At 42.0% G+C, this 22310-nt stretch overlaps 1 protein-coding gene across 5 annotated transcripts in view; it reads left to right on the top strand.

Annotated features, from left to right (window-relative positions):
- LOC138792603 (cyclic AMP-dependent transcription factor ATF-7-like) overlaps positions 1–22310 on the top strand; it is a 68957-nt gene that overhangs the window by 15519 nt on the left and 31128 nt on the right. Inside the window, exons 2-4 of one of the 5 annotated variants that reach the window (XM_069970219.1) lie at positions 6310–6375; positions 7603–7625; positions 11927–11982. In XM_069970219.1, coding sequence (XP_069826320.1) covers positions 6332–6375; positions 7603–7625; positions 11927–11982 — 123 coding nt within the window. In that variant the 5' untranslated portion in view covers positions 6310–6331. Of the gene's footprint in view, positions 1–6309; positions 6376–6848; positions 6874–7602; positions 7626–7672; positions 7761–11926; positions 11983–22310 lie in introns of those variants that run through there. The other 4 variants (XM_069970222.1, XM_069970220.1, XM_069970224.1 and 1 more) reach the window with 4 other exon arrangements.

Here is a 22310-nt window from a genome sequence, read left to right as displayed (position 1 = left end):
CTTTGTTTTGTACTTTACCATCTGCACAGGAAGAGGAAGAACCTGCAGCACTACTTAAGGGGTGAGTATAGCATATACAGCAATAACTACTACTTTATATAGATTATTCTAGTCAAGAGGCTACTGGCTCGGCATCTTAGTTGTAGAGTCAGGGTTTGCAGATTTTATTAAAGGAAGCGTATTGGTTGTTTCTTATGATCCATTTTTATTGCAAGACCAAACTTCTAGAATTTTAAATGAAGGAAATCCAAGCTCGGCCCCAGAAGTCTGTGGTGGTTTTTTCCCTCTCGCATTCCACAGTTGACTTTGCCTCTCCCAAGCAGGCAGCAAGCCAAGCCGGTGGGACTCTGTTGTTTTAACAGCAGCCTCAGAATAGGAAATGTGAAAAAGAATTATTGGTTTGTGCCAGCACTTCAGCTTTGTATGGATCTGCAAGCATCACCTTTGTGTCTTTATAGCGAGGTCTGTGCAGTCACCTCTGGGGTGGAATCCTGGCCGCTGTACAAGCTGGAACAGGTTTATATGTTTATTTTGTACGCTGGTGTCCAAATAGTTGGTTTCTATTTTAGGGAGAACCGTATTACTGCACTCACAGCTTGAGCCTTTCACATAGGCCTCACAAGTATAGGCCTATAGAGTTTCTCACCAAGTTCAAGGTAACATTTCTTCAGATTTTTTTTTTTTTTTTGTAGAACTTTGGAGAGAATATATTGTGTAAATTCTTTTTACCAACTAAAAAAAGAGTTTTTCTTTTTTGTTTTAATTTTTTATATTCTGGTGTTAGAATATTTGTACATGATTTTGGGGGCAGCCATCTTGTTTAAAGGACAACTCCGGCGAAAATTTTTTTTGGCTTATTTAACACACATTACAAAGTTATATAACTTTGTAATGTGGTTAAATACCCGGTCTGGCCCCCTTCCCCCACTTTCTGACCCCCGACCCCCCACCCCGGAAGTTAAAGAATGTATACATTACCTATTACGGTCGTCACGGTCCTCTTCTCTGGTGTCGGATGACGTCAGAGCTGGGGGGCGGTCCGGGTCTTCTTCCTCTTCGGCGTCTTCATTGAGAGTGAATGGGAGAGAAAAGGCTGCTGGTGCACATGCGCACCAGCAGCCTTTTCATTGGCTTGAGCGCATCACATGGCTTCCAGCTTGCTCAGCCCTGATTGGCTGAGCTTGCTGGAAGCCATGTGATGCGCTCCAGCCAATGAAAAGGCTGCCGGTGCGCAAGCGCACTGGCAGCCTTTTCTCTCTCATGGACCCGGAAGCAAGAGACATCGCTTGACGGCGGAGGCAGGTGACGGTGAGGCGGACGGCGGGCGAATGGAGTGGCGATCGTCACCAGAGGGATGGTGAGTATGGTGTCTGTGTGTGTCTGTTTTTTTTTTTTTGGGGGGGTCCCGCCGGAGTTGTCCTTTAAGGTACTGATAACAATGTTCAGGGGTGTTCTGTTTACTAACCATGTGGAGCATAGCAATCTTATCTGGATCTGACTCCTTGATTTCTGTAAAAGTACCCTTTGGGAATGTGGTAGGGATGCACTGTAATCTGTGCAAGGAAAAGGGTGAGCTGTGACAGTGGTGGGTCCTGGGTGACCTGTCTCCAACTTTATAATAGAAGTGATACTTCCATTGTGATCCTCAGTGATGTAACAGTAGAGACCCTTTTACCCGGGCCAATTATTGGCAAAATGAGCGTTTCTAGGGATGGTTGTTCTACAAAATGAGCCGATGTAAAAGATGATCGAGAATGGATGTACTTGTAAAGACATCATCCATACTTCACTCCCTCCTCTTTCAAGATAACTTCCTGGAAGAATTTCCAGGAAGTGACGATGGCTTCTTAATTAACTACATAGATTAGGGGTTTTCCAACAGTTCTAGAAACTGGATTACATACGTTTTTTTTTTGTTTTTTTTCATAGTTATACTTATTAAAGTATTGTATTTCCCCCCAAAAGTTATACAAATCACCAATATACACTTATTACATAAAGTGCTTTTTTTCCCTGCACTTACTACTGTATCAAGGCTTCACTTCCTGGATACAATGGTGATGTCACAACCCGACTCCAAGAGCTGTGCGGGTTGTGGCTGCTGGAGAGGATGATGGTAGGGGGATGCTCAGTGTCCCTCCAGTGCCCTGTGTCCCTCAGTGTCCCCTGCCATCATCCTCTCCAGCAGCCACAGCCAGCACAGCTCTGGGAGTCGGGTCGTGACATCACCATTTTATCCAGGAAGTGACATCACCATGTTATCCAGGAAGTGAAGCCTTGATGTTGTAGTAAGTGCAGGGAAAAAAAGCACTTTTCCCATAATAAGTGTATTTTGGTGATTAGTATAACTTTTGGGGAGCAATACAATACTTTATTAAACATTTTCGTCGGACTTTTCCTTTAAAGGGGTGGTTCAGCAAAAGAGAAGGGGTGTGTTCTTTCCTGTCTGGATTTGCTGCTGCTCTGGACAGTTCCCGTCACAGACAGAGGTGTCAGCAGAGAGCACTGTGTAGTACTGGAAACAGTACACCACTTCCTGCAGGATATACAACAGCTGATAAGTACTGAAAACATTTTTTTTTTATAGAAATAAATTACAAATCTCTGGCACCAGTTGATTTAAAAGAAAAAAAAAAATTGATCGGGAATAACAAGCTGTCCGGAGTAAAATTCACTTTCTTGCCCATAACAACCAATCACAGCTCTATATTTAAATATTAATGGGCTCTGAATGGTTGCTATGGGCAACAAATAGCTGTTTGATACTTCATTTCTGCTGTAAGTCAAACCTGTCAAAAAGGTGTGTTGACATACCGGGGCGTACTGCCATCGAGTTCAATGAGCTGAATTTAGTCAACTATTTTTTTGGTGCATCTCCTATAGCTAATAGTTCTTTTTGCAGGACTAAAAACTGGAACGTACCACATACACCAGCAATGTACTAGTCCATTGTAATGTCAGACCAGAGAAAAAACACGCACAGCAGTGTTCTTCACTGTGTTCTCATCAGTTTACATTCATTTCTTTTTTTTTTTCTTTTTTTTTTTGTCACCTAATAAACTCAATATAATAAGGAATAAAGCATTTGGCTTATGCCCGGTAGAGATTAAAGCAAATATATCATCTTGGTATGTAACCCCTTCCTGATGTTTATACATCATATTGCCAGAAAGGCTGTATGTGGTGGGCCCAGGAGCTCTAGCCTGCTTTACACCTGATGTGATATACAGCTTGCACCCATCTGCCAACAGTGGTTACAATAGGGCTATATATATATATATATGTATGTGTGTATATATATATATATATATATATATATATATATATATATATATATATATATATATATACATATACACACACACACATATACAGTGGTCATACGATAATAATTGGTTCCAGGACAACCATTGTATGTTGATACCAAGATTCTATGGAAAACTGTCCCAGGTAAAGAGCAGCACAGGACATGTAGTATCACACTATACTCTGAGAATCACTACTAGACAGCCAACCAGTGCAGGCACTTCAGATGTGGGCACAGTATAGCAGCACTCTCTGTACGGGGAGAGAGGGGTTATAACTAGAGATGAGCAAACCGGGTTCGGGTTCGAGTCCATCCGAACCCAAACGATCGGCATTTGATTAGCGGGGGCTGCTGAACTTGGATAAAGCCCTAAGGTTGTCTGGAAAACATGGATACAGCCAATGACTATATCCATGTTTTCCACATAGCCTTAGGGCTTTATCCAACTTCAGCAGCCACTGCTATTCAAATGCCGAAAGTTCGGGTTCGAATGGAAATTATCAGTAAATTATCAGTAATTCTTGATACAAGGATTTTAACTTAAAGGGGTAGTGCAGCGGTAAAGAATTATTGACAGAATAACACACATTACAAAGTTATACAACTTTGTAATGTATGTTATGTCTGTGAATGGCCCCCTTCCCCGTGTCCCACCACCCCCACCAGTGTACCCGGAAGTGTGGTGCGCTATACATACCTGTCACATGTCTCTGATCTTCAGTCTGTGATGTCGCCTTCGGACGGCCGGGCCGAATCCCTCCGAGCGTCCTGAGTGCCGGCCGCCCTCTTCAGTGTCATCAGATGCTCAGCCGCAATTGGCTGAGCACAGTTTGGCTCAGCCAATCGCGGCTGAGCAGCTGATGACGCGGCCGCGTCCAAAGATGACATCGCAGACTGAAGATCGGAGACGAGTCGGCACGTGACAGGTATGTATAGCGCACTACACTTCCGGGTACACGGGTGGGGGTGGTGGGACACGGGGAAGGGGGCCATTCACAGACATAACATACATTACTAAGTTGTATAACTTTGTAATGTGTGTTATTATGTCAATAATTCTTTACCACCGCACTAGTGGCTGTTTGGATAATTTCCCATATCTTCACAATCCTAGAAATTTTTCATTCTCTGCTGCTCTCAGAAATTTAATCACGGAGAGTCAGAATATCGACTTCTCTGAGCTGAGTATAAAGTCACAAGTATCAGTCTGCAGAGATTTTTACATAAATGTCCTGACGGCTTTACTGATTATACCGTGAAAAATATTAAACGGAATGAGCTCTAAATGTAACATAAGTTATATACAATATATTTTATTTCCATCCCTCAGGATAGGCCTACAGTATTACATGTAGAGAGTCTGACCCCTTTGAATTTGATACTGATCAACTTTCCTGACTGTGTTCAAACATTTCAGTTTCATTGCAGTACTGCATCATTTCTGTAAAGATGCTGCAGTATTTCAACAGTACTGCCCTGAAACTCCAACCTGCGCTAAAACCTCAGTCAAGCTTAACATAAGAACCATAGAAATAAATAGCATGCTATTCTTGAAAATCCAGTTTACATGCATAGGATGTTCCAGGACTGCATCATCAGTGTACAAATGAACATATATATATATATATATATATATATATATATATATATATATATATATATATATATATATATATATATATATATATATAGCTAGAAAGAAACACAATGATTCCAGTCTGATGGCAGAGCACCGTGGCTAGAAGCATCTCACACAGAGGAAAACCTTATGCCTAAGGCTCATTGCTGACATGACAACTTTTCATCGCTTCCCAACAGAACCAGTAAGTGGAGTGCTGCCGACTTGGAACATGTCCCGGGCCCTGAGCTGCTAGAGGGAGGAATCGCTTTTTCCCTTCACGCTTCATTTATAAATAATAATAATAAAAAGATACACATGCACGGCTTATGTGCTCCAAACGCATACTGTGTCCACCGGTCTTTCCCAGGAAATGCTGGGGACTGAGGCTTGTAAGACAAGCAGCTTACTTAATTCTGTCATGTAAATGTGCAGAACTCATGTTGACTGCTGTGCACATGTGTCTTCCCTGCTGTTCTTGTATGAAATTGGATGGATGCATGCAACAAATAATATCTGTGCATTATAGCACAACAAGATCAAGTGCAGGCTTGTCAGAGGGGAGGCTTCCAAATATATTGGTGTCTGTGGCAGACATGGCAAAATCCCTTCCAATATATTGCTCATTGCTATCATGTGCTTGTTTGGTTGCGTTCGGCTCTCCTTGGAGATGCAAGATGTTTGGTTTATGTGTTTGGCAGAGTTTCCAGGAGACACCTCTGACAGCTGCTTGTTACACTTAGGGGCCTACCACGGAGCAATAATCGGTTCAATTCGGCCGATTATCGCTCCGTGGAATAGAGAGAACGATCAGCCAATGATCGTGTCATCGGCTGATCATTCATTTAGGTTCAAACCTAAAATCATTGTTCGCCACCCACGCATCGCTACGTGGTATAGCGGGTGCGGCGGGTGATGGACGATTTCACAAACATCATACTTTACCTGTCCAGGCTGCAGGTCTTCTCATTTTCCCGGTCGGGATCGGGAGAAGGAGAAGATCTGCTCCTGGACAGGTAATGTATGAAACCAGGGCAGCAAGGACATCGGTAACTATGTCCCTGCAGCCCTCGCTAACGATTGTCGGGCCATGAAATAGGCCCAGTAAACGAGCACCGATCTAGCAGATCGGTGCTCGTTTACATCGTTAATCGGGCCCTGCTCGGCCCGTGGAATAGGACCCTTTAAGGGGTTGTTCATTAAAAATTGATAGTTAAGCATGTTGCCTGGGCTGCGGGGGACATGTCAGTAATGTATACTTACCTATTCCTGGGCTGCCCGCTTTGCACCTCTGTCTGTGTTTTAATAACTTACAATGATGTGCTGCTCTCATAGGAAATAGCTGTTCAGCATAGAGACTGTGCTAAGCGTCCATTTTCCATAGGAGCGGGGCGTCATCGTTTGTTATGAACACACCGACATCGGGACAGAGCGGGCGGCCCAGGAACAGGTAAGTATACTTTACTGATATGTTCCCCGCAACCCTGGCAACATGCTTAACTGTCAATTTTTCCGGACAACTCTCTTTAACGTCTGCCATTGGGCTTGTTGAGAGCTCCCCATTACTTTTTAGGTGGTAGCCAGTCCCACTGACATTGGTGGTTTCACTCAAAGTTGAAACACCTTATAGGGGTTTTCTAATTGATAAAAGAATATGGTGTCCCGGTCGTCTTTAGCCGGTTGGGAAGCTGAAAACAGTTGCAATTCTCAGGCCCCTGAGCTGTTGACTTAGGCGGTGACGCTCCCGATGCTATGCCATTTTTACACCTGATAATATCTAGTCTGTAGGTTGACGCTGCAGATTTGATCCTGTGTGACTCAATGCAAATAAATTGGCTGAACACTGTATGAAAGATGCAGCAATGTATCTGTAAATTTGTGTCCCACAGACATATCAGACGTTTTGATCAGTCTATTTATGCCCTGACTAGAGATGAGCGAATGTACAGTAAGTTTAGGTTTACTCAAAGTCGGACTATTTTGAATTTGAAGATGGATGCAGCCCTAGGGCTGCCTGAAAAACATGGATACAGCCAATGGCTGCCCTTTAAATGCAGATAGTTCAGGTTTCCATGAACCTTAAACTTAGTATAAATGGAGCACCAGACACTGGGGCATTTGTGTTCTTAGGATCAGTGGGGGTCCGGTGGTCGGACTTCCATCGATCAGATTCGATAGGGGATATTAAGCCCAGAACAGAATACCCTTTAAAGAGGTTATCCAGCGCTACAAAAACATGGCCACTTTCTTCCAGAGACAGCCCCACTCTTGTCTCCAGCTTGGACGGGGTTTATGCTGTTCAGTTCCATTGAAGTGAATGGAGCTTAAAGGGGTACTCCAGTGTGGGGGCAGTTTTGCGCTGGGACCGGGGACGAGGTGGCCGAGGGAAAAGACATCCACTCACCTCCCCGGTTCCAGCGGCGGGTCCCGGATCGCGGTTCTCTGGTGCCCGGTTCCTGGTGCAAAAGTGCCCCCACGCTGGAGTACCACTTTAACTGCAAACCACAATTGAACTGGAGACAAGAGTCGTGTTGTCTCTGAAAGAAAGTGGCCATGTTTTCGGAGCACTGGATAACCTCTTTAAAGTGCATAATAAAGTTGTTACCCACAAAATTAATTTATTTTGTTATTTGTTCAGAAATTGTATTCTAATAAATCTGGTCTTTGTTCTGTTTAGGTGGCCCGATTACTTGTATAAAGGTGAGAAAAGGCCAATGTTACCATTTTACTACATATTTGCCAGTTATGAACTGGAGTCAAAGTCAGACCTTGAGCTTACCAACTTCCCAGCCCTGCCAAATACTGACCAGAATACAGCGTGAACCCAGCCTGTAGGTTAAAGTGTGTGGCGGATACCCAACCATTTACCTGGAAAAAAAAAACAAAAAACTGAGTTGCCTGATCTGTGAATGAGGTGTCTGCATAGTTGTCTAGTGATGCATGCAGCTCTGCAGGATAGTAAGCCGCCACCACCACAGATTTCATGTGTTTTTCAGGAGGAAACTGATTAAATATAAAAGGTTTCTTTTGCCTCCTAAGTGCCAGACAACTGCGCACACACATTATTTGTGGAATCTGAAGAATCTTTTTCTCCCATCTAACAATGTTTCTTGTGTTTCTGCCTAAAAGGGGCAAAGAATCTGTGTCATGTCATAGATGGAAAGTTTCCCATGATGCAGTGGGCTTGATTTAGAGGAAGTCCTCCTTCCTCACCCCTCAGAGAAAATGTTACTGTATGCTTAATATTGCTGTTGAAAAAAACAGAGATAGAGGTCCTCCAAATCCTCTGCATAGACATAGGCCCTGATTTTGCTATTAGTGTAGATTTTTTTTTTCATGTGTATATATTTTTCCCCCACACCTCTTCACCCATCATAGCTTTTACCATCATAGCTTTTTTTATTTGGCACAATTCTGCTGCACAGGTAATTGGTTGTGAGAATTGATCGGAATTCAGGGATGACATAGATCGGAATTCAGGGATGACATAGTTCTTGTTACATATGTTACAAAAAACCATGCCGCTACCATAACAAAACCAAATTTAAAGAGATTGCTTATTACCATATAGCTACAGAATAAAAAAAAAAATCTAGAGGTTTCCTTCTAAGTTGAACAAATATAAAAACTATAGAGCGAGGAGAACTGTTTAAAATACTAAAAATACTAAAGGGGAACTATCAGCATGTTGAATCTAACCCGCTGATATGTTCCTATTATGCAGCCACAGCCCGCACAGCTCTGGGAGTCGGGTCGTGACATCACCAAGTTATCCAGGAAGTGATGCCTTGATGCAGTAATAAGTGCTGGGAAAAAAGCCCTTTATAAGCATTTCCCATAATAAGGGTATATTGGTGATTTGTGTAACTTTTGGGGGGCAACACGATACTTTAATAAAAATGTTGCTCCTTTAAGCTGTGACGTAAACATTCAGTGATGACGCAGTCACTCTAGATTCTCACATGCGTCCAGTTTTATGTTAAGGCTTTGACAGAAGATATCATGGTCAGTAGCCAGTCCAGCTGGTTTAGAGGCATTCAGAGATTTAAAGCGACTCTGTACCCACAATCTGCCCCCCCCCCCAAACCACTTGTACCTTTGGATAGCTGCTTTTAATCCAAGATCTGTCCTGGGGTCTGTTCGGCAAGTGATGCAGTTATTGTCCTAAAAAACAACTTTTAAACTGGCACCCCGTGCCCTACAGGAGTGGCCTAGATTGTGTATGCATTAGGCTGGCACAACCTCTCTGTCCCTCCTCCCCACCCTCCTCATCATTAGGAATGCTCCAGGCAGATTACCTACTACTTGTCAGCTGTGTCAGCCCGGCACATGGGCTGGATCGTTAAGACACCTGTGGAAATGTTCAGCATGGAGAAAATGTTCCAGTGGCATTCCTAATGATGAAGAGGGTGGGGAGAAGGGACGGAGGGGTGGTGCAAAGTTAGGGCACAGATATTCTAAGCCACACCCGTAGGGCACGGGGCTGTAAGTTTAAAAGTAGTTTTTTAGGATAATAACTGCATCACCTGCCAAATGGACCGCAGGACAGATCTTGGATTAAAAGCAGCTATCTGAAAGTACAAGTGTTTTGGGGCAATCAGATTGTGGGTACAGAGTCGCTTTAAGAGTTAAGCAAGGTCTGCCTTACAAGTATCTCCCTGGCTCTGAGATGCTTAAAATTCAGGAAGCCGCATTTAAAGTTGCTGATTCATTGTGTAGAAGGAAGGAAGCAGAAATCTGCAAGTGATATTAGGAAAAATAATCCAGCCTGTTACTGTCATCTCTTCCCCTGCGCAGCCTCTATTGACCCTATGGGGATTAAGAAAGACAGTCCATTGATTTACATGTATAATGCTGAAGTTTCCCCTGTGGTGGCACTGTAAAGAAATGGAACATCCATTGTAAAGTGTTTCCACCGATCATAGCCGATCACTAGGGTTGCCATCAGTGAAGGCTCATTGCCAATGAATGTGGGCATTCAACAGCCTATGTTTCATCCCTTACCCATTTGGGCCTCATGCACATGACTGTGCAGTGTGCACAGTCCAGAAGTATAGCTCGGATAGCCTATGGAGAGTCCTCTGCGAGTTGCCTGCAGTCGTGAACAATCCACACAATATAGGAGCTTGCACTCGTCCTGTTATTCTGCATTGACCAATAGAATAGTCCTATATACCCGCAGTTGCACGGTCATGTGCATGAGGCCTTGTTTTGGGTTTGCTAGTATAAGAGAGACCATTGTGAGTAGGTTATGTTCACACATCTCTGGTCTCCTGACTGTCTTAGAGTTCTGTGCGTGTGATCAGATGTTATAGTAGATTATTTTATAGGAAGATCTGTAGATGAATCAACAGGAAAACTAAATCTAGTGTTGGCCGGATTTTGTCTTGTGGCAGCCGTGAGGGTGGTGAAATGATCAGTGATTTCCTTGTGAGTGATGAGTGGCTTCCAGCTCTTGCACCTGTGTATCCCAGCACAGGGTTGACTGGGCAGATATTCTGGGTGGCTGTACAGTGCTTATCACTGTTACCCTTGGAACTCGGCCTGGTCGGAGATTGAACCCACATGCCCTTTGAAATCAGACGCCTGAAGATCCGTACACACTGCTGTAGCCATTTATTTCTATGTTTCCTGCTGCTAGCGCCTGGGTTTCCTGCTTTTGGAGTGATCAATTCTCTATTTTATCTATGTTATGTAGTGGAACCATTGCTCTTCCATTGTGTATGTACACATTCTCCAATATGTGTCCTGTTTGTTAACTGTTTGGGAAATCTGCTTTTTGTTAATGAAGGAAACGTTGTTTTCATTCCGATGTTTAAACCCCATACAGGCCAAATACTTATCACAGCTAAGGGTTTTCTACTGTTGTATTCAGTGTAAGCAATCCTTTGTGAAGCTAAGAACAGGTCATAAAGAAAAGACTGAGATTTCTCCTCTTTTCAAATCCATTCCTGGTTTTGGCTTCAAAAATCTGTCAGATAAATCGGTCAGTTTTCTTTGTGTGTATGAGAGAAGGAGGGAGGAGGGGCGCTTCCTTGTGTAGTAGGAGGAGGCCAAGTGTGTGGTAGTAGAGGACTACAAGGGACCACTCACCTGGAGGAGTTGTGCAAGATTAGGCTTAACTCTATTGATGGCATAAATGGTTGTACTCCGCAGCTATTCCAGGGTATCACCACCGAAGGTGGGATGAGGATAAGCAGATATCGTAACCAATCTGGTCCTGTAACCGGCTGGTTACGATATCTGCTTCTGTGTGTGTAAACGCAGCCTTAAACAGCCTGGACTATAGACCAGTACATTGTAATAAACCAGGACGGAGGGATTTGTGCGGTCATGTTTAGCTTTCATAGGATTGCTTAGGCTGGGTACAGTTTTATCTGCCGCTCAGCTGTAAGCAGGTCTAGGTCTGTGATTTTACAGCCACTGAATGGAAACAGGAATTTTTAAGGGGTAGTTCAGCAAAAAAATTCAACTAGTGCCAGAGATTTGTAATTTACTTCTATTAAAAAAATCTCTAGTCTTCCAGTATTTATGAGCTGCTGTATGTCCTGCAGAAAGTGGTGTATTCTTAAGTCTGAAACACTGCTCTCTGCTGCCACCTTTGTCCATGTCATTAACTGTCTAGAGTGGTAGCAAATCCCCATAGAAAACATCTCCTGCTCTCCAGACTGAAAAGAATACACTTCCTGTGAGGCATACAGCAGCTGATAAGTACTGTAAGATTTTATTTTTTTAATAGAAGTAAATTACAAATCTCTGGCACTTTCTGACACCAGTTGATTGGAAAGAAAACATTATGGGTGAATTACTCCTTTAATATTCACTGACAGCAAACCCAAGATCTTGGAAGTGGAACTTTAAAATAAAGGTTATATTGAAAGTCCATAGCTCTTTCCCAACCACCTGCTTGAATTCTCTGTATACTCCAATGTTTTGTTTACAGATAGTGATTCTTTATTCTATAGACTATAGCTAACAATTTCCTTTTTTTTTATCTGCAGGAAAAGTAATGGGGGACGATCGCCCTTTTGTGTGCAGCGCTCCAGGCTGCGGACAGGTAAGAGACATCTAGAGCCGTTCACTTTTTAGGATTTATTAGTTGTGCTTCACACAATAGAAGGTAGTGGATACACTGCATTCCCACGTAGTTTGGTAGTAATGGGTGTATGGTAGAGGCTACAGACACCAGTGCAATAAAATAAAGCTATAACAAGCTAGTTATAGTGTAAACCTGCAGACCTCTAGCCATTGCAGAACTACAATTCCCATCATGCCTGGACCGCCAAAGCTTTGACAGTCCAGGCATGGGGGGAATTGTATTTTTGCAACAGCTGTAGGGCCACGAGTCTTTTCTTTCTTTTAGTTCAGGCAACCCCTTTAAGTGGCAACATTAGATGTGTTGGTTTAATCATGTGTGCTGTGAGAGCTGTTAAGACTGCCTTATTAGACTAATCTACACTATTATCAGTTTTATAAAATCAGGTCCATCAAGGTCAACCATTTGTCACTTCTCTTGGCTGCAGCTAGGAGACTAAGTTTCTTTTAATCTGATATTAGTAAGACGTATGTTATTAGAAGCCAGATTATCAGATATTTTGTAATAGAAAAGCACACAAAACCTTCTGGCTCCTATAAATAAGCCCAGGCTGTATGGGGCCCCGAAATTCCTGATGGTGGCCCTGGGCGTAGGTGTCATGAACGTCTGTCAGCGGCTTTACTCCAATCAGCAGTGCTATTTTCTATTGTTGCATTTCCTGCAGAAACTGGAACAGAACTTCAAAGTCATCTCTATTTAAAGCGACTCTGTACCCACGATCTGACCCCCCCAAACCACTTGTACCTTCGGATAGCTGCTTTTAATCCAAGATCTGTCCTGCGGTCCGTTCGGCAGGTGATGCAGTTATTGTCCTAAAAAAATACTTTTAAGCTTGAAGCCCGTGCCAAATGGGAGTATCTGTGCCCTAGCTTTGCACCACCCCTCCATCCCTCCTTCCCACCCTCTTCTTCATTAGGAATGCCACTGAAACATTTTCTCCATGCTAAACATTGCACAGGCCCTTAACAATCCAGCCCATGTGCCGGGCTGACACAGGTGGGGAATAGGAGGCAATCTGCCTGAAGCATTCCTAATGATGAAGAGGGGAGGAGGGACGGAGGGGTGGTGCAAAGCTAAGGCATAGATACTCCCGTTTGACACGGGCTTCAAGTTTAAAAGTATTTTTTTAGGACAATAACTGCATCACCTGCCGAACGGACCGCAGGACAGATCTTGGATTAAAAGCAAATCGAAACTTTCCCTAACAAATTATTTTAGTCCCTTTTTAAATTACCCAGGGGCTACAGCCTTTTACTGTACCCCAATAGTATCTGTTACCTTAGCAATATTACTAGGCAGTTGTTGTTTTTTTGTCTCCTTTATATACTCCTATTGTGGACGATGACTAGACTGTGCACTTATTTTGTTGTTTGCTTATTTCTTTATTATACTGCTGGGCTAGTACTTATAACCTACTTTTACATTCACGTTTTATTTACCTCAAAGTATAGAATGTATATGGAAGAGCTATTTATTAGCCCTATTGATTGATAATAGGGTTAACACTTTGGTGAATATACAGTACTGGCATATCGGTGGCAAAAATCATTGTCGGTCTGGGATTTCTGCCACAGATCCTCCTGTAATTACATGTTGCATTTGCCATGGGCATATCCTAAATGGAAAGACATACCCTAAACTGTAGTCACAATCTCAAGGTAATAATTTAATATGATGAATCAAAAGGGCCTAGATACTGTACATATAACTAGGCAGACCACACATGGAGTATGTTGTATTGTTTTAGACTGGAGCAGGCTCAGAACTGATTGTAAGCCCACGGGAACAGAGCCCTCTCATCTTTTAGTCTGTCATTTACAGTTTTACATTCATTGTACTCTTATGATATGTATTTAAACCCCATATCATATGTACAGCGTCCTGGAACCATGGGTGCTCTAAAAATAAGAGTGATTCACTCACATCTACAGAACATGAACACGTCCGCCTTTAATTGCCTGGTAAACTTCCTTAGCATTGTACACAAAGAACATATCATCAGTAAGGTCTTGTGGGAAATTTGTAAATAAACTTCAGGCCGCCGCACATTACTGAAAAGTTGGTCAAAGTTGCCGATTCCAGCAGGACTTTCCGACTGTTTACTGTGTATGGGGTAGTAAGGCATCATTACATGGAGCCCTTATTGGCTCATTCGTCAGCTGGTCACTTGCTAAAAACGTGTAATAAGCAATATATTAAATAAATGAAACGTTAAATAAGCTCCCCCCTCTTCCCACAGTTGCTAGCTATGGCTGGGTGAAGCGCTGTGCCCAACACCTGATCTTGTTGCATGGGCCAGGTTCCATAGACTAAGTATCCTATTACACAGGGCGATGAGGGCCCGATGGATACCGTATTACACGGCCCGATAATCGCTTAGCAAGGGCTGGATGGACATTGTTATCGATGTCCATGCAGCCCTTGCCCAAACATATACATTATCCATCCACACTCCGGGCTCCTCCTGTGCTCTGCTTCCTCCCCGATCCTGCAAGATGCAACTTCAGAGCGGCCTGTCAGCTCAGACGGGCTGCTCTGAAGTTGCATCTCGGGGGACCGGGGAGGAAGCAGAGCACAGGAGGAGCCCTTGAGTGTGGATGGGTAATGTATACTGTTCGTAGAATCGTCAGCTGCACATCGCTATTACATGTAGCAATGTGCAGTCTGCACCTGATTTTAGGTTTGGGCTAAAGAAATGATCAGCCCAAGATCATTTCATCGGTTGATTGTTGCCTCTATTGCACTGAGCGATAATCTATTATCGCTCCATGTAATAAGGCCCTTAAGGTGCCTTTACATAAAGAGATTTACCTGACAGATTTTTGAAACCAAAGTCAGGAATGGATTTGAAAAGAGGAGAAATCTCAGTCTTTCCTTTATGACCTGCTCTGTCTTTATAGTCTGTTCCTGGCTTTGGCTTCAGTAATCTGTCAGATAAATCTGTCTGTGTAAAGGCACCCTTATAGTGGAGCCAGGCTCCTGCAACAAGTTGGATTGAGCAATGAGCCATGAAGTGAAGCACATGACTATCTATTGATTGATGGGATCCACTCAAATTCAGACAAGAACTACTATATCTGTGTGACATGTCTAAATTTTTTTTCATTGATTGTAATGCTTTTAAGCCTTGATCCACTGCAGGCTTGGTCCTCTGCTGGAGCAGTCCAGCCCTGGCAACTAAAGATCCTAGTTTAAAATTGAACCCAGTGCGTAACCTCGGATAATAGGGACACCCGATCCATGTGATGTTCTGGCTGATAAGACACCAATAGAAGTGTGAAAAATGATACACAGATACAGAAATATGTCCCAATCATTGTTTTTTGGTCTTAAGCTCCCACTCTAGTGTTCTGTTACCTCTTAAGATATAGTAATATGAGGCTTTTATAGTGACTGCCCAGTCAATGTATTGCCAGCCCCAGCATGCTATGTGTACGGATGAGCAGCAACACAGCAGCAGGGAATTTCTTTATATTGCATCAGTGATCTCTGGGTACTAAACCTCTTGGGTATAGCGATGGAATTATACCTCTTCCCATGAATTGTGCTGTATTGCAATTTCCTCCACATCAGGTGGTCCATAGCGATACAGTGCAGCTGAGATGTTAGGAACACCATCTCCTCACATTAAAAAAAAAATAGAATATTTTTGTTTTAAATCAACTGGTTTCAGAAAGTTATATAGATTTGTAATTTACTTCTATTTAAAAATCTCAAGTCTTCCTATGCTTATCAGCTGCTGTATGTCCTGCAGGAAATGTTGTTTTTTTCAGTCTGACACAGGCTGTCCAGAGCAGTAGAAAATCCCCATAGAAAACCTCTCCTGCTTTGAACAGTTCCTGACTTGGACAGAGATGTCAGCAGAGAGCACAGTGTCAGACTGAAAAGAAAACATTTCCTGCAGGACACACAGCAGCTGATAAGTATGGGATAACCCCTTTAATGATATGTTGGCCCCCGTAATCAGTATTATGGTATATCCTGGCAGTAACCTGTAGCATTTAGCAATAGAAATGCCCCTTTATGGTTTTCTGTCTGTATTGATTAATCTGCTCTTAATATTTCTTATTTTCCTAGAAATGGTATAAACAGTCATCCCCTATGTGCAGTATAGATGACTGTCTGTCTGATCAACTGATGAAAAAAATCAGTTTTTCCATTGACTTCCAAAAATGGATTAAAACGGAAGTCAATGAAAAACGGATGCACAAAATGCACCTATTTTTTTTTCATCTGTTTTTTTTTTTTTTTTGCAAAAAAAATGAAAAATGGATAAAAAAAACCTGATTGTAAAAACGTAGTGTGAACCCAGCCTAACCCCCACTGATTACAAAAGGGCAGTCAAGCATGTACACCACTACTTCAGAGCATTGTACTCTTTTACATGATGGTAATACCAGATCTGTCATCACTTATTAGTGCTGTCTGCTAGCTTTAGAAAGACATATACCTTTATTATTCCTCTTGATAACTTTTGAGAATCAACATCAGGACGATTCTGTACAGCAGCACAAAAATTTGTGTGCTTAGTGCACAAACGTTCTGTATGCCCCACCCACCTATATAGGACACGCCTTCAGGCTGGGTTCACACTATGTATATTTGAGGCTGTATTTGGTCCTCATGTCAGGTCCTCATAGCAACCAAAACCAGGAGTGGATTGAAAACACAGAAAGGCTCTGTCCACACAATGTTGAAATTGAGTGGATGGCCGCCATATAACGGTAAATAACTTCCATTATTTCAATACAACAGCCGTTGTTTTAAAATAACAGCAAATATTTGCCATTAAATGACGGCCATCCACTCAATTACAACATTGTGTGAACAGAGCCTTTCTGTGTTTTCAATCCACTCCTTGTTTTGGTTGCTATACAGCCTCAAACATACAGCCTCAAATATACATAGTGTGAACCCAGCTTAAATCTGTAACATTTTAATTACAAAATTATACATATAATGGAGGAGGGTAATAGGTTGTGGAGGGTAATTTTATGAATAATTCTGCTCAGTACTTTTATACCCTTAGAATGTACAAACCTGATGTCAGAATCTTCTAAATTTGCACTCCGTTCTAATTTTAAAATTAACTTCACAAAGTCTGAAGCCCTAAATATTTCTCTCTGCACTTATGTATTTGAACAACTTTGCACCTCCTTCAACTTTAACTGTATCGCTGTTTATTTCTCGCACAAAACTCGCATCAAACTCGCATGAAAGTAGCTGCGTTTTTTGTGGTGTTGAACTCACCTGTGAAAATCATATGAAAATCAAAACTCGCATGTAAAAATCGCACCAAACACGCAGTGAGAATACACATACATTGGATTGATAGCAATCAGTATCACTGTGGATTTATGTGCGAGAAACTCGCAGCGATAAATACACAGCGATACGGTACGTGTGAAGGCATGGGAATAGATGACATATTTGGGGATTTACCTTGCCCCTGAACTCCGCTTCCTATGCCAACGTAACTATATGCCACTGCTGGCTGCCATTAAAGCGGACTGTGAGCGATGGATGAAGGGTTGGCACATTTGGTTTGGCCACTGTACCATTTACAAAATTAGCATCCTTCCCAGAATCCTATTCTTTTCAGTATTTGGTTCTCCACTTCACAGCTCTCGGATATGACAAATCTATGCTCACTAGGTCCCTGGAGAGTAGTCCAGCTTCAACACTACCAATCGTCTCTCCCAACATCTGATCATTTGGGAGGCACATTTACACCTTTTGAGAAGATCTGCTCTGAAAAAGAACTTGTCCGTCACATACTTTCCATAACATACCAACTGACACTGACCACTCCTGAAGAACCTTCCCCCAATATTTAAAGTGGGAAGCTGATCTTGTAATCGTCCTCTCCAAGGAGCAGAGTTCTGGGATTTACTATTTGGCCCCTAAGGCGTTTATCAGTTCAAGGTTCCAGGAGGCTGGATACAAAATCCTTTTCACATAGTATAGGGTACCAACTAAACTGCATGAACTTATTCCTAAGGTTGATCCTTCTTGTTGGAGATGTGGCAGTGATGAGGGCACCTTCCTGCATGTCCACAGCTTAGATTTTGGCATGAAGTGATGAAAGTCACTTTTTCGACGAAACTTGAGAATTTGAAAAAAAAAAAAAAAGTAGCCTGTCTCCTGCAACAAGTCAGATTTAATGGCGAGCCAGGGAGTGAAGCACTCAGCTATGTGCTTCTCCTCACTATCTCTCTAGAGGTGGGGCACAGAGACGCCGACCAATCTACGTGATATGTCAGACGCTTTAAGAATTGCCACCAACGCTTTAAACTGTGTTCTCAGATCGGCACCATTTTGTGCTGACAGGTTCCCTTTAAGATTATCTCTATGTATTATGGCTTTGAGTGAGCGCTTTGAAGATGGGTGAAAGTTTTGGAATTTAACAGCGGTATCTGCAGCCTGGTTCATCCCAGAACATTCTGATCATTTGTCCCTTGAGGAGGGCAGTGTTGAGTAGAGATATAAACATCTTATGGTTGCTAGGTCTCTTCTTGCTGTTATTTTTGGACTTGGCTCTCCGATCACCAGCAAACTCGCAGCTGAGAACTCAAAAGCAATCCTACCTCAGTCAACCCTTGAGGTTACAGGGGCCTTCTCTCCAACAATTTAGAGCGCTTCTGTGTGTCTGATAGCTAGCATTTAAAGTTTTTTTTTTTTTTTTTTTTTCTACCTGTGTTCAGTTATTTTGATCAAATCTGCTGCGATCCATACCATCAAATCCACTGCAATACAGTACATGTGAAGCTACCCTAGCATTCATTCACTGCTGCAGATTTTATTCTGCCAATATCAATGTATTTTTTCATAATCCTTTTGCATGTTAGTAACCTGACACAATTAGCTTACATTTATGGACAGCACGATATACAGAATAAAAAATAAAAAAAAATTGTTACCTTTTTATTTAACTTTGAATTATTTTTTCTAATTATAACCACATTATTGGGCTACATGGCACCAAGATGACCAGACTGCTTCAGGTAGTTGCTACGATTTTCCCCTATATCAGAGATGGGAGCTACGCCTATGATAGTATAGTATACTCTGTAGTGGAACACAATGACAGTACTGTTGTTCCCCATAGGAACAGTGACGGTGCTAGCAACAAGATTCATTTAGTATTTTTAGGCTTTGTTTACTGATTATACTTAGAAAGCAAAGACAATATGAGTGTCTAGGTTTCAAGCTTTTTTTTTTTTTTTTTTTTTTTTGTGGCGCATTTTTATTGGTGCATTTTACAGGGCATTTCCACAGGTGGTAATATGCATGGAAAATAAAGCATTGTAAAAAAAAAAACACTTTTATCTATTGAATTTGGAAAACTGCCTTTTATTCACACACATTAATCTTATGCCCATTATGGTTTGAGCCATATTATTATGGGGTTCTCTTTTTTTTTTTTTTTTTTTTTTTTTGGCAAGGGCAACTAGCAGAAGCTAGTGATATTACTACTTGCTGTGGAGCGGCTGCCATGCTTAGACGGTTTTGCAGTTCCTCTTACCTCTTACTACGGGATCTTGATGTAAATGAGTATTTAAAGAAAAAATATATATACATTTATTTTAATAAAGTTTAATGAAGTACTATATAAATTTCTTACATTACAATATATTAAATAGAAAAAAAAGTCACCGGAGTACCCCTTTAAATTGCACCGAGACACAGTACCAGGCAACAACCCATGTACTAGTTTGGCACTGTTATAGAAAGAAGCTGATAAACACTTTACTAGCTATGTTCATCTCAAATGTTGACATCCAAGGTGAAATTTTAAGAGGTGGATGTGTGTTAAATTTAAATTTACCCCCCCAATCACTACTTTACCCTTGTGGGGCCAGAAAGTAGAGGCACAGAACACATGTCAGAATGATGGGTGTTCTGCTCCTCTTTAACCTCCCAGCTACCGGCTGTATATTATACATGGTGCAGACTGCAGACGGGACTTGGATTTTCTTATCAGAGTCCCTCCTGGAGTTCACAACCGGAGGTGCTAGCCACAGCCAATAGTGCGGCAGTGAAGAGAAGCCTAATTTACTAACATGCTATCTATTACAGTAGTCTTTTTTTTTTTTATTAACTCTTTACAGGCTTAGCAGTGGAAACTGTCTGAACAGCATCCCTAACTAAGCTGTGGCTTAGTATTAGCCTGTAAAATGGCTATCACAATAAATTAGTTTCACAATAAATTAGTTTTGAGTTTTGGGTTGCGGATTGGGCACTTGGGTCTCTAAAAGGGTCACCATCACTGCCGTAGGCCATTACACACTGTGTATACGCCAGTAATGTTTTCTTGCTGTTTGCCTAGTAACACATACTTGGTTCAGTGACAGTGATATTTGATCCTCTGGCTCCTGCGGGCAGCGTAGTCACCTGCAGGTCTGGTCAGCAGTCGTCTTTAGGGCTGTGTTTACTTACATAAACCAGGAATATTTAGCATGTACTGAGATGCAGAATTTTTTAGAATGAGTGTTTCATTCACAAGTCGAGAATGTGTAACCACAAGAGCTGCATGATGAACGTGTTTCGCATATCTCAGATTCCATCTCCTAGAAGTACCTTACATTTGCACTTTTTTATTATGGTGCCTGTCATATTATGATTCTCACACATACACGTTATGTGACTTTTGCTCACAGCCGGGGGCACTAGGTAGCGCACTCATGTTACTAGATACAATGAAGAATTAGACTCGGATTTAGCCTCGCAATCTCCCTGACAGCTCCTGACAGGCTTCTCGCTGTACATGTAACTTGTGCATTCAGAGGCGCTCGTAGAGGAAGCATCCAGGTGTGTTTGCCTTCACGGTTCGGCTCTGCACCTCTTTTATCTGGCAGAGGTGAGAGTATTTTTAGCATGTGTGTGTTTTAACAGCAGCAGCATCTGACCTTTCCTTGTGCAGCTTGTGTTATACTGTCTGTTGATTCTGCACAAAGATTATATTGAATTATATTGTGTTGTCTTTGTCAAAATTCCAATGAGGGGAAAAAGTGATTCTTTATGCATACTTTTTTTTTTTTATAGATTACCCTTATCTTGTTATTATACCTGCATAGGAGAGCCAACTCTGTATTTTTGCCTATGGGCAATAGGGTGCTTATGCACCTTCAATAACAGTCATCTTTCCTGTCCTCCCTATTAACACGAATGGTCCCTACATTCTATGTGGCAGTGGGTTCGGCCAACCTTAGTATAACGCTCCTTGGAGAATGATGTGTACAGTAGGTGTCTCAATATGTTTGTCCATATAGTGTACTAGAAGAAAAAAATCCTCTTTTAAACAGGTTGTCTTGTCCCTAAAGCTTAAAAAAAAAACCCTGGTTAGAAGTTATCACAATGGCGCAAAGGTCTGTACATTTTTCTTACAACTATCAGTGCTGGCCCAAGATCCATTTTTGTTTGTGGCACCCTCTATACCTCACATATGGCATGTGGTGTGGAATGGGGTTGTCTCATGGGGCAGGTCATGTAATGCAATGACTTCTGCTGATAGAGATAAAGGTGGAGCATCCAAACTATTTCAGCCTGTCTAAAATCTTTTTGGACTTCCAAGCCCTTACATGAGAAGAATAGATTGGCTTCATGAGATTTCCCCCAACCTAGATAAAGAGTACAGCGCTGTGACTGTTCCAGTGCAAGAGCTTTATCGTCTTGACACTCTAAATATCTAGTATGTGGAAGAGGAGCAATGTTTTGTAAATGAATCCCTTTTCAGACTAGTAATCATGTCTTACATATTTTCCATAGGGTGCTGCAGCTTTTAGGCTGACATTTCCCTGACACATACCCGTCACCGCCCCTCCTACTACTGTACATAGTCCACAGGTTACCCAGTGCAAAGATCCTGAGACAGGAAAGAGAGAGCCTCTTCTGAAGGTTTTATAATACAATGGGGGCAATACCTGATGGTCATAAAGGGTTTGACAGACTTCCTAGGGTTAATAGGTTATAGACTGTAATAAGAACAAGAGGCTTTGTGCTATCTTCTCCCATCACAGCAGGGCTTCAGGCCGTGCCCAAAGCATTACCTGGAGGGTACGACAAAGGAAAAATAAACTGGTGTCAAGAAGTTAAACAGAGTTGTAAATTACTTCTGTTTAAAAAACACAATTAGCTGATATAACACCATTAACCTACTAAACATTTGTAATACATCTATGCACACACTGCCCAAACATGTATCTATTGTCTGTGTCCCTGCCCGCTATGTACCGCAAACCTACTTTTATTAACTCCTGCGCTGTATGCAAATCCAGCTCATCTAGGCA

Source organism: Dendropsophus ebraccatus, chromosome 5 (genome assembly GCF_027789765.1).
Source record: "Dendropsophus ebraccatus isolate aDenEbr1 chromosome 5, aDenEbr1.pat, whole genome shotgun sequence".
Lineage (NCBI taxonomy): Eukaryota > Metazoa > Chordata > Amphibia > Anura > Hylidae > Dendropsophus > Dendropsophus ebraccatus.
Note: the sequence above shows the minus strand (reverse complement) of the source record. Positions and strands in the feature narration are given on the sequence as shown.